Source organism: Watersipora subatra, chromosome 2, assembly GCF_963576615.1.
Source record: "Watersipora subatra chromosome 2, tzWatSuba1.1, whole genome shotgun sequence".
Lineage (NCBI taxonomy): Eukaryota > Metazoa > Bryozoa > Gymnolaemata > Cheilostomatida > Watersiporidae > Watersipora > Watersipora subatra.
Genome location: NC_088709.1, coordinates 35,180,023 through 35,193,454, shown reverse-complemented (window position 1 = coordinate 35,193,454; position 13,432 = coordinate 35,180,023). Strand labels below are relative to the sequence as shown.

General features: G+C 34.8%; 1 protein-coding gene across 3 annotated transcripts in view; it reads right to left on the bottom strand.

The window, feature by feature from the left end:
* Window positions 1-282: 282 nt before the first annotated feature.
* LOC137386948 (AP2-associated protein kinase 1-like) overlaps window positions 283-13,432 on the bottom strand; it is a 76,560-nt gene continuing 63,410 nt past the window's right edge. For all 3 annotated transcript variants that reach the window (XM_068073190.1, XM_068073192.1, XM_068073191.1), the window contains 4 exons: window positions 7,446-7,582; window positions 6,907-7,008; window positions 5,816-5,848; window positions 283-2,238 (listed from right to left, as the gene is read on the bottom strand). In XM_068073190.1, coding sequence (XP_067929291.1) covers window positions 722-2,238; window positions 5,816-5,848; window positions 6,907-7,008; window positions 7,446-7,582 — 1,789 coding nt within the window. In that variant the 3' untranslated portion in view covers window positions 283-721. The remainder of the gene's footprint in view (window positions 2,239-5,815; window positions 5,849-6,906; window positions 7,009-7,445; window positions 7,583-13,432) is intronic.

Here is a 13,432-nt window from a genome sequence, read left to right as displayed (position 1 = left end):
TACTCATATACATGTATGTAACATAATAGACAGTGTAACTAGGGACTACTCATATACATGTATGTAACATAATAGACAGTGTAACTAGGGACTACTCATATACATTTATGTAATATAATAGACAGTGTAACTAGAGACTACTCATATACATGTATGTAACATATTAGAAAGTGTAACTAGAGAACATGGCAATCATTCTTACTTATGCCACCTGCACAGAATTCTCACCATCTCGCTGACTGTTGCAAAGCAGTAAAACGTTATGAATTTTGTCTCGATATATTTATGATCTGAAATTTGAATTCTACACTGTATGAAAATATCAAAAAAGAGTATAGTAAATAGAAAGGAATTACAGCAGTGGACTAACATTTTGGATTATAACAGCAATAAAAAGAAGCCAAGCTGCAACAGCTGCATATATAACAAATACCATTGTAAAATGTATGAATGTAATATATGATTTCTTTAAAATATGTAAATAATTAGGGTATTTTAAGTTATAAACTGAGAAAACAATTAAAACGCACCACCCTAAAGAACAACAAGCAACAATACTATCAGTGTATTGATGTCGCAACAGTCCTAAGCGTTTGTTAGACAAGGATGAAACATCTGCTCTAAGATTGACTAGACTCATGTAGTGAAAGAAAACCTGCTTGCCTATAATGACAACTCAAACCAGTAGTATAATCACAGGCTACACCACAAAATGCTCTGGCTAAAATATACCTAAACCTATTTTGGTTTTCTTTTTTGATTTGCTCTCCTTGCCCACCAGAGCTGACTTGCTGCTATCGGAGTCAGCGCAGATGGAGAGTTCCGCTCGACCAGTCGCTAAATCGTATGAAGAGTAGCGCTTGTGAGTCTTGTGTGGGTCCTTGGAAGAAGCTTTAGTAGCTGACTTTGACACTGTCTTCGTTTCCACTTGCACAGTCTTAACAGGTGTTTGTGTGGGCAGCATTACAATTGGAGGGGACTCCGCACTTTGCTTCCTCTTAGGTTTTGCGGCTATGGGCGGTTTCCAATCTGTTGAAGGTTTTGGAGATGCGGGCGGATTAGGCTTGAGGACTGGCACAGTAGCAGGTGATGGTGCCTCCAGCGTTTCACCAGACTGTGTTTCCTGCTCAGAAAAGGCTTCATTTGTTAAAGCTCCTTCATATTCCCCGTCGCCATCGTAAATCAATCCCTTTTTACTCTCCAGCAGACGAGGAGATCTCACACTACGAGAACTTTTTGGACTCTTTCTCCCTTTTTCTCTTTTTCGAAGAGAACCGGATGTTTCAGTTAGTAAAGTCTCGCTGTCGCTTATGTTTTGTGTCTTATCCTCAAAGTTAATATCACTTAACCTTACCTCATAGTCTGTTTGTGAGCGTTTTAAAGTCTTCTCTGGCTCTATAATAATTGGCTGGTCTCCAGGACCAGCCAGAGTGTGAGACTGAATGTGATCCAGCGTTTTAGATTTACTCATTCTTCCCAAGCATTGAGGGCCTTCAGAATGTACAAAAGCCGTGGACCCTCCACCTACTGGGCTCTTTTGACCAGACGAGAACTCCTGTGGGGTATGTGATGCAGTCGGTGTATCAATACTAGGAAAGCTCTTCTGACTCGTCTCTTTTGGAGTGCTGAGTCCAGCAGGTGACGGTAATGAAGGAGTCGATTGCGACTCGACGACAATATCAGCTGCACGGCGAGTTTGAGAAGTGGATACACTAACACCAGCTAAGAAAGGGTTGGTAGAGTGCAATGGAATGGTGACTGGTCGCTCGGCTACTGCAGCACTAATCGAATCTCTTCTCACACCAACAGGAAAAGAGGTTGTACCAAGCGTATCGCAGAGGTTTTCTGAGCTAGAAACTGGAGGAGTAATTGTGCTGCTATAATTAGATTCACAGCTGTGTGGTCGGCATACATCACCATTATGAGAAAACAATTCTACTGACTGATTACTCCTCGTCAGTGTACCACCATTTGATGACTCTTCACCTTCCAGCTGCCGATACTGTGATGAGCTAAATGTTCTGTCTAAAGCTTCATCAGATGATCTCGTGTCATCTTTATTACATAAGGAGTCAGTGTCTGAATCGGTAGGCACTTTGTGATACTTGTCTGTACGATCAGTTTTCCTGGTGAAGGGTATCGGCACACCAAATATAGTCTGGTTCTGTGTCTTGGCAGGTATTTCAACATCAAGTAAATTTTCATCACTTGTAGCTGCACTGAGCCTACTGTATCGCTCTACAATTGTAGAAAACTAAATTTCCACTCGGACATTGAAGAACAATCCAAAATCATATCTAGAATTTTGTTATACTTGATACTGCAGAAGTTGATAAGACAATCATGTCATAGCATTCTCCCTAAATCTGAAATTCTATATTTGTGGAGGTTACCTACATAGGTGTGTAATCTGGGTGAGTTACGAACGCCTTATGCATAAATTGGTAACAAATATAATACCTATGTCTACATAGTACAAACTGTTATTCAAGAACCGGGATGAAATGCCATAAATACACATGATTGATCTCAACTAAATAATGAAAAACCAAACAATTTGGGAACAGGCTTGAGAGACTAACCAAATGCAGTCAAAAGTGGGAGTTCTGTCATCAAAAAGTAGTTAACTTTCTAAAAGTTTTTTTCCGCATCACTTCCTCAATTTTTTAGTCTAGGAATAAGATAATATGAGACAAATGCTGCTAATATAGACAATAAAAATTCAACAATCGCTAAACATTTCAGTCAACACAATACTTGGCTAAATGAGAATTCATGTACAGACAATTCAACTTTACTTTCGCTGCTTTTACACGCTTCTAGGAACGGATCATTGAAGGAGAGTTTAAGATAAGAGCCTGAGAAGGTAGCTCCTCTCACCATGTCTGTTCTAGGATTCTACCACAAGTGAAAGTGGTAATTTTCGACTATTTGAACTGCGATAAATGATGTTTCGCCACTATTACCCGCTGTTGAGCTGCTGTTGCCATTCGTATTCGTAAATGAAAGCAAAAATTTCAAAACGGTTACGTAAAACCTCTTATTGAACACCACCTTTATTTGAACGCCACCTCCATTTGATCGCCACTTTGACATTCTCTGATCTTTACGAACCCATAATAGCAAGTGATCAATGGTAAAGTGTACACAAAATAGTACTGATAATGACTTAGTTACATCAATAACAATTAATTCTTTTGTTGTTTCTGTTTGTATCGAAGTCCATTTTCCAACTCCAAAGCTTTGCGGTTTTTTGTTGGAACTTTGAAATCAACGTTATAAAATTAAAAAATGATTCGATTAGACTAATAGTAGTTCCTTGTTTAACGCGATATTGATACTTCGACGTATGTGAAAAATGGTTTACATTTACGATTGTATAAGAACGACTAGTTTTAGGCTAAAAGTTGTGCTTGGCGCCAATGGGGCTAAATGTTTATCATTATTTGGGCAAAATGCGAGGCAAAGTTTGCCCTGCTAAAAAATTGCTTGGACGTTATGATCGACTAATTCAGCGGTGGAGAAGAAGAGTTGAAGTCAGAAGACATTGTGGAAGGTATTAAACAGCCAGAAAAAAATTAAAGTGTTTCAAATGAAAGCAACGATCAGAACGCAATTGGCCAAGTAACAATGCAAATATTTTTGTTTCAAGGATGTTATTTTTTGTTTCTGCATGTATTATAGGTATGATTTGTTCATGTTACATGCTCTTGAATACATATTTGTAGGTTTTGATAAATCATAACTATATAACTTAGAAATTTGCAGATTTATAACATATTATTTGATAGCATCCTTGCGGTAATCTGATCTTACAATGTATCGACACTCGTAACTCATCTTCTATTGCACATAAAAAGCCAGTTTTGGCTGCAAACTGTAGCAAACATATCAATGAGTGCAATGGGCTTTTATGCAACATTGTTAAATATAGTTATAAAATTAAAATATGGCTTCAAATTTAAAAGGAAATAAAAAATTAAAACTCCAACAAATTGCTAAGCAGGACACAGGCTATAATATCATCGTAGGTTAATTGCAAGAAATAGATATCAACTGGTAGAGATATCGCTCGGCTTCTTAAGGCATATTTACATGTATTTCGAGGTCTGCGACAGTTTGGAGGTAAGTTAGCAGATTTCTTGCATTTAAGAGGTTAATGTCGCTCCGCTCGAAGGAGAGTACTAAATATAGGTGACATTCGCTTTGCCCGTTAAAGGTTTAAAATTTTCTTCCCAAACTCTGACGAGCTACTTGAAAAATACAATGCCAGCCACAATTTGAACGCCACCTCTCTTTAACCGCCACTACAGGAGAAGGGTTGAAAAATAGAGTGCCAAGGCATTCAAATAGAGGTTATACGGTAACTGTATTAATAGATCCCAGTTTGTCATTGTGTGGGTCTGTCTGTTAGTTCGCATAAACGCTTCAAGTTTCCACCATTTTTGGCTGAATTCATAGCAAATTCACACGCATATGTTCTGGGCTCTGGCTACCAGGTCGCTAGAATATTTCATTTCAAAACTCTGTCTGCTAGCTGAATACCGGCATCTTAAACATTAACCTGTGGGTTAGCTGATTAAAAATAAAAAAATGCTTAGCATGGCCAGACTTACTGCTACATACTACTAAAAATTTCAGATCAGAGGAATTACGATTATTACTAAAGGTAACTTCAAAAAAAGCCAGAGAATACAACTCCAGTAGGTAGGATAACCACTCATTATTTCTCGGCTGATGCATAGTAGAAAAGGCAAGTCTGACCAGTTCTTAAGAGTATAAACAGTCAAATTCGGATAACTCGCCCTCGGGTAGCTCGAACACATGGTTAACTCGAACGGTTTCTTTGGTCCGTTCCCACGCAACGATAAATTGCTTTAGATTACTCAACCTCAACATCATTAACTCAAACAGTTTTTTGCCCAACGGCTACGAAGACGATCTTTATCGCTGCAGAATATCACTTTATTCCAAGCCATAAAGATAAACATCAACTTTTAGTAGTTCCTAGGTGTCATTATTATCATTATCGGCAAAAATTTTTTGTTAACGACTTTTCTAAAGGTTTGCAAAAGGTCAAGTTTTACCAAACACCCGCTTGGCAATGTACCATCTAAAGCAAGGGAAAGCGTGGGAACCTTCAGATGAACTTAAAATAAAATCGGCAAAATTGATCTTTGTTAAAACGTTCAAAAGAAAATGATGTCTTTTTACTGAGCGTTTTAACTGCGATCAAGTTTTGTCTATTTCAATCTGAAAACGTCCTGGTAGTCATATCACCTAAAACAACAAACAAGTCTCAAATAATAAAAAGATATACTTTCTGATAAAAGTTTTTTAAACTTTACATGAGAGGTCAATTAACTTGCAACAAGCAATATATGCTTTTGATTTATATATAGTTTGCATATGTAAAAGCATCTACTGATAAATACATGGGCTTGTGACAGTGCTCTGATAACTTGAATGCTCCAATAAATCGAACACTTTTGCTCGGTCTCACGAAGTTCGAGTTATCCAAGTTTCACTGCATATGCAATTTTAAAAATGTTACCAGCTCCTAAGAAGATATATATGTACTATACTAAGATATATATGTACTATAATAAGATATATATGTACTATAAGAAGATATATATATGTACTATAATAAGATATATATTTACTATAAGAAGATATATATGTACTATAAGAAGATATATATGTACTATAAGAAGATATATATGTACTATAAGAAGATATATATGTACTATAATAAGATATATATGTACTATAATAAGATTGTACTATAATAAAGTCTTAAGCAAGTTTTTACCTGCCAGCTTTTGTTCCCTTTTTGCTTGACGACCTATAAGCAAAACAAGCTATGGGATCACATAATAATAATATAAAAATAATGTGCATAACGGCCATAACACGCCAAGTTACCTGATCAGACTCTCGTATTGATGGTATAACAGTTTGATTATTTGTTCAGATAAGATGTCGTCAAAAAGAAGAATGGCAACATAGATACGGTCTTTAAGAAGAAGAATGGTAACATTAAGGTCTTTAAGAAGAAGAATGGTAACATTAAGGTCTTTAAGAAGAAGAATGGTAACATTAAGGTCTTTAAGAAGAAGAATGGTAACATTAAGGTCTTTAAGAAGAAGAATGGTAACATTAAGGTCTTTAAGAAGAAGAATGGTAACATTAAGGTCTTTAAGAAGAAGAATGGTAACATTAAGGTCTTTAAGAAGAAGAATGGTAACATTAAGGTCTTTAAGAAGAAGAATGGTAACATTAAGGTCTTTAAGAAGAAGAATGGTAACATTAAGGTCTTTAAGAAGAAGAATGGTAACATTAAGGTCTTTAAGAAGAAGAATGGTAACATTAAGGTCCTTAAGAAGAAGAATGGTAACATTAAGGTCTTTAAGAAGAAGAATGGTAACATTAAGGTCTTTAAGAAGAAGAATGGTAACATTAAGGTCTTTAAGAAGAAGAATGGTAACATTAAGGTCTTTAAGAAGAAGAATGGTAACATTAAGGTCTTTAAGAAGAAGAATGGTAACATTAAGGTCCTTAAGAAGAAGAATGGTAACATTAAGGTCCTTAAGAAGAAGAATGGTAACATTAAGGTCTTTAAGAAGAAGAATGGTAACATTAAGGTCTTTAAGAAGAAGAATGGTAACATTAAGGTCCTTAAGAAGAAGAATGGTAACATTAAGGTCTTTAAGAAGAAGAATGGTAACATTAAGGTCCTTAAGAAGAAGAATGGTAACATTAAGGTCTTTAAGAAGAAGAATGGTAACATTAAGGTCCTTAAGAAGAAGAATGGTAACATTAAGGTCTTTAAGAAGAAGAATGGTAACATTAAGGTCTTTAAGAAGAAGAATGGTAAGATTACGACAAACTCATAGCACTCACTTTTGTTCCTCGGATGAAAAGGAGCAGCTCCAAAAGGATCTTGAGGCAAATTTCCATTCTCAAACATTACCAAATCTTCTCGACTTTTTACATTCTGTATACCTTCAAACAGGTAGCCACTGTTAGTGCATACATAAAGGACGCAATTTCTAACCGAATCATGTCCACCCTGAAGGTTAATGGTGGTACATATAGATATTGTTCGAGTAAAAAAATTGAGGAAGAGTGCACGATACGTTCTTAGAAAAGAAAGGAGATGTTATTTGGGCAAATATTATAAGATCTACTTATTACTCTAAGAGTTACACCTACTTACTAGTCTAGGAGTTACATCTACTGACTACTCTAGGAGTTACATCTACTGACTACTCTAGGAGTTACATCTACTGACTACTCTAGGAGTTACATCTACTTACTACTCTAGGAGTCAAACTTATTTACTACTCTAGGAGTTACACCTACTTAATACTCTAGGAGTTACACCTTATTACTCTAGAAGTTACAGATACGCACAACTTTGAAAGTCCACAGTTACTTACTGCTCTGAGAGCCACAGCGTAGTCTATCAAACTCCTGTCCAAACATGACATCATCACTTATTGAATCGCTCTCGTCTGCGAATGGATTCCAGTGTCGATCACTTGCGCCTTCAACTGATGATGACTTGACAAGCCCACTACCAACATATAGCAAGTTTATAGCTACCAAAACAAATAGCAAAATACCTGTCATACCTGTCTTAAGCAACATGAGGACCTAACATATAAAATGTCTTTCTTCAAATCATAAATTGTACAACACTCTTTAAATTGAAAAAAAGGAGCTTAATTTCTGATAGGAATTTACTGTGATGTCTACAGAATGATAAGTCATTTGCCATGTGACATGTCAGTGATGCATTGTTGTTTGTAATGCTTTTCATGCACTGCTAGCAAACCCGGTTGCAACATTAGCAGTTTATTACGAGGGCCATTCAATCAATAAGGTATCTTGGTTTACAAAAGAAGTTCTGTTACCAGTAGAAGTTCATAATATTTCTATCTTCAATCTATATATATATTTCTCAAAGTCCGTATGTCTGTATGTCTGTTGGAAATCCGGCTATAGCTATTATTAGAACAGCTGAGCTGTACAACAATAAAAACTCAAATTCATGGAATTTCATGGAAATTCATGGAATTCTTACTGTCATTGGAAGCCTAACCTTATTAACTAGCTTAGTGGAGTTTCCATTGGCAATATGCCAGGCCACTAGCTTGAAAGGTACAGTTGTTTGACAAAGTTTTAAAACCTTTACAGTTGTTTTTATTTCTCTCTTAATTTAGTTCAACTACACGGACACACTTCTCTCATGATATGTAGTTTGAAAGTTAGAATGGCAAATGTTGTTATATGTTAAATACAAATCAATTTTCTGTCCAAAGACTCTTCTATTACACGGGCAACGCCGGGTGGCACAGCTAGTTTCTCAATATAACCTCCTTGCAATGGCACACTTATGATACCAGCTACCACAACTAAGTACCAGCTTTTGAATGTCACCAACATAAGAATAATTACGTTGTATTTTTAAAAAGTCACTAACTGCAATCTAAATTTTGTCATCAATATCAAAGTGAGCTCATTTAGAAACTCCTTAACAGCCCTTAACAGGTACATGTATAAGTCAGATGGTGAAACATCCGGACTATAGTGAGGATGTCAGATGGTGCAATATCAGGACTATATGGAGGATGTTGTAGCAGCTTGAAATAAAATTTGCTGTTTTTATTATTTTGGCTACTGTATGGTGCCTAGCATTGTCTTGGCGAAAGATGACGACCCTAACTGACTGTAAACCTTGAAGCTTATTCTTTACAAACTTCTTAACCCGCTGTAAAAGTTCACAGCAGGTGGTACTGTTGACAGTATCACCTTTTAATAAGAGATAGTGATACGCCCTAGCAAGTTCAAATAACTTTATGGGTACACCGATGTGAAACCTCGGTTAAAAGTTTAACCGAGGTTTATAAAAGTTTAACTGAGGTTAAACTTAACCCGCTTTAAAAGTTCCCAGCAGGTGGTACTGTTGACAGAGGTGCTCTTCCAATGATAGGAAATGGTGATAGGCCCTTGCATGTCCCAAAACACAGTAAGAATGACTTTACGTACTTAAAGTCATTCTTACTGGTACGTGGACTGTAGTGACTTGAACTTCTTCTTGGCAGGAGAGTCGCTATGTTTCCACTGCATTGAATGATGCATGGATTTCATAGTATAGCGCCAAATTTAGGTCTCATAACGAGTGACAATCACTCTAAGAAAGGCATCATCACCTTTACTCAATCCTTTTCAGTCTGTGCTCTTGTAAATCTCAATGTGCTGACACCGTCCAGCTACCAAAAATTGAGAACTGGTCTGTTCAATTTGAAGTATACACATACTCCAGAATGTATTTGTCGGCCATTTTGGAAAACCTCCAAAGAAGGGACGCATGATAGCATACTCTCCAAGAAAAGATTATGCAATAAATTAGTAGATTATCCAACGACCAAACACGAGCGAAGCAAGTGTTTTGGAGCTTTATGATAAATACATATGTGCACACAACTCCCGAAAACTATCCATCATCAGCTACACCCAAACCTTTGTACCGAAATCCATTCGAAAAATTTAACCATTTTTTGTGGAGTCATTCAAGTGTATAATAATGATACAAAACACATATAAACCTATTTCAATATGTTACTAAGTCTTTGAAAAGTGTCGACAATATCCTAAAACTTACCCATCTGATCGGATTATACATAACTAGAAACAATAACTTGGCCTAAAATCGCCATTAAAACCTGACAAGCCTTTTCCCACAACCAAACACAAGTGAAGTGAGTGTTTGGGAGCTTTATGATAAATGCATGTGCACACAACTCACGAAAATTATCCATAAATGGCCATCCCAAACCCTTGTACCGAAATCCCATCCAAAAATTTGACAATTTTTGTGTGGAGTCATTTAAGTATAATAATGATACAAAACACATATAAACTTATTTAAATATGTTACCAAGTATTTGAAAAGTGTCGACAATATCCTAAAGCTTACCCATCTGATCGGATTATACATAACTAGAAAGAATAATTTTGCCAAAAATTGCAATTAAAACCTGACAAGCCTTTTTAATCAAAATTAAGACCGGCCAACAAAACGCCGATAAAACCGAGCGACAGATAGTAGAACCATTAAGCCGTGGGCATTTTATGAAAAAGCCGCGCACATTTCACCAGTCTATGGCATTGTCCAATTGCCAAAGGTTTCTGTAATTAATGTAGAAGTACTGAAAAGTAATCGTTTCTTTTTTGCCGATTCTAAAGATAAATCTGACAATTTGGACACTTATAATGAGTACTTTGGTATTCTAACTGATGTCCAAAGCAGTGGAAGTAAAGGAAATGATGATGACATTCTTCTAACGATTCTTATAAGATTGTTACAATATTTAATTATAAGAATAATTATTCGATTTTATAAAATTTAATTATAAGAATAACTATTCGAATTTACAAGATCAAAGTATATAGTGGCCAATAGTGTGCAATATGTTACTGTTATTATTTTTCTAAAGGTTTTGTCGATGATACTACGGCTTGCCCAATATCACGGTACTGCCAAGCTGTTTTTAATACCTGCAAAATTAAGCAATAGGCCTACATTTTCTTATAGATATACAGCTATTTCTATGACAACCAACTAAAATCTGTTTAGACTTTTAAATTCAGCATAATTTTTTGGATATAAATACAGAAATCTAAATAAATATCACAACTTATTGATACTGGTTGCTATGACGTTTTGAAATGTAAACAAAATTGTGCATTGGTTTTCGTTTCTCAAACTTTAACACCAGTTTTTTGAAAACTATGTTTTCGCACTAATGGTAAACATGCATTCGGTTTATTGACCATAAAATCTGCTGTAATCAAGCTGGAATCATTTTTTTTTCCAAAATAACTGAGAATTTTCTCCTTCTGCTAGTGTAGATAACTTTAAATATCCCACACCCGACTTAACCATAGTTTCTGTGGTCATGACCCATTTCTTCATTTTGCTGCAGTTTGCAAAAAAACTTCCAGGCACACATGAATGCTAATGCTAGCTTTCTGTTACAGATCGCTGTCAAAACCATTCTACATTCAACACAACCAACTTTCAAACTGCGTATATTACACAGCAGCTTGCCATTTTACTTCTAATATGGCATTTCTCCTATTGCAGGGGAGAGATATAAACATATAATCTTTTCCTTTCATTATTGCTGTTTGTTGTACATAATAACAGCCAGTACATTACAGCTACCATTGCAGCTACCATATCAGATGACTGGCAGGTCAGAGAATTCAACGATTTAGTTAGAAATTAGGTTGAAGCCTGATTCAGACTAGTCACAGTTTCATATTAGTAGCCGTTCATGTGGGAAAGACCTCTATGATACATATTGGTAACCGCTCATTAGAATACACACGTGTGCAATAATGGACTAAAGTGGACGACAGTGGAAGCACAACATGATCTTAATAATATGCTAGATGGTACAACTGTTAAAGCACTGACTAACTTCAAAGCAAATGTCAAAATGTTAACTTGTCAAATGTTGATACTAACATAAGGTGAACACAAGTGACTACCAGCAAATTGATAAACAAAATATGAATATTGGTTATAGATTATTTGATAATTAATTTCTAACGCCGCAGAGATAAATCTCGAAGAGCATCATTTATTATAATGGTATCGATATGTCAGCTATCCATACTCAGACGCAAGCAATTTATATAATAGTATCAATATGTCAGCTATCCATACTCAGATACAAGTAATTTATATAATGGTATCGATATGTCAGCTATCCATACTCAGATACAAGTAATTTATATAATGGTATCAATATGTCAGCTATACATAGTCAGACACAAGTAATTTATATAATAGTATCAATATGTCAGCTATCCATATTCAGATACAAGTAATTTATATAATGGTATCAATATGTCAGCTATCCATATTCAGACACAAGTAATTTATATAATAGTATCGATATGTCAGCTATCCATATTTAGACACAAGTAATTTATATAATAATATCGATATGTCAGCTATCCATACTCAGATACAAGTAATTTATATAATGGTATCAATATGTCAGCTATCCATATTCAGACACAAGTAATTTATATAATAGTATCGATATGTCAGCTATCCATATTTAGACACAAGTAATTTATATAATAATATCGATATGTCAGCTATCCATACTCAGACACAAGAAATTTATATAATAGTATTGATATGTCAGCTATCCATACTCAGATACAAGTAATTTATATAATGGTATCAATATGTCAGCTATCCATATTCAGACACAAGTAATTTATATAATAATATCGATATGTCAGCTATCCATACTCAGACACAAGAAATTTATATAATAGTATCGATATGTCAGCTATCCATATTCAGACACAAGTAATTTATATAATACTATCGATATGTCAGCTATCCATATTTAGACACAAGTAATTTATATAATAATATCGATATGTCAGCTATCCATACTCAGATACAAGAAATTTATATAATAGTATTGATATGTCAGCTATCCATACTCAGATACAAGTAATTTATATAATTGTATCGATATGTCAGCTATCCATACTCAGATACAAGTAATTTATATAATAATATCGATATGTCAGCTATCCATACTCAGACACAAGTAATTTATATAATAATATCGATATGTCAGCTATCCATACTCAGATACAAGTAATTTATATAATTGTATCGATATGTCAGCTATCCATACTCAGACACAAGTAAGTTATATAATAGTATCGATATGTCAGCTATCCATATTCAGACACAAGTAATTTATATAATAATATCGATATGTTAGCTATCCATACTCAGACACAAGTAGTTTATATAATAATATCGATATGTCAGCTATCCATACTCAGACACAAGTAATTTATATAATAATATCGATATGTCAGCTATCCATACTCAGATACAAGTAGTTTTTATAATACTATCGATATGTCAGCTATCCATATTCAGACACAAGTAATTTATATAATAATATCGATATGTCAGCTATCCATACTCAGACACAAGTAATTTATATAATAATATCGATATGTCAGCTATCCATACTCAGACACAAGTAATTTATATAATAATATCGATATGTCAGCTATCCATACTCAGATACAAGTAATTTATATAATAGTATCGATATGTCAGCTATCCATATTCAGACACAAGTAATTTATATAATAATATCGATATGTCAGCTATCCATACTCAGACACAAGTAATTTATATAATAATATCGATATGTCAGCTATCCATACTCAGATACAAGTAGTTTTTATAATACTATCGATATGTCAGCTATCCATATTCAGACACAAGTAATTTATATAATAATATCGATATGTCAGCTATCCATACTCAGACACAAGTAATTTATATAATAATATCGATATG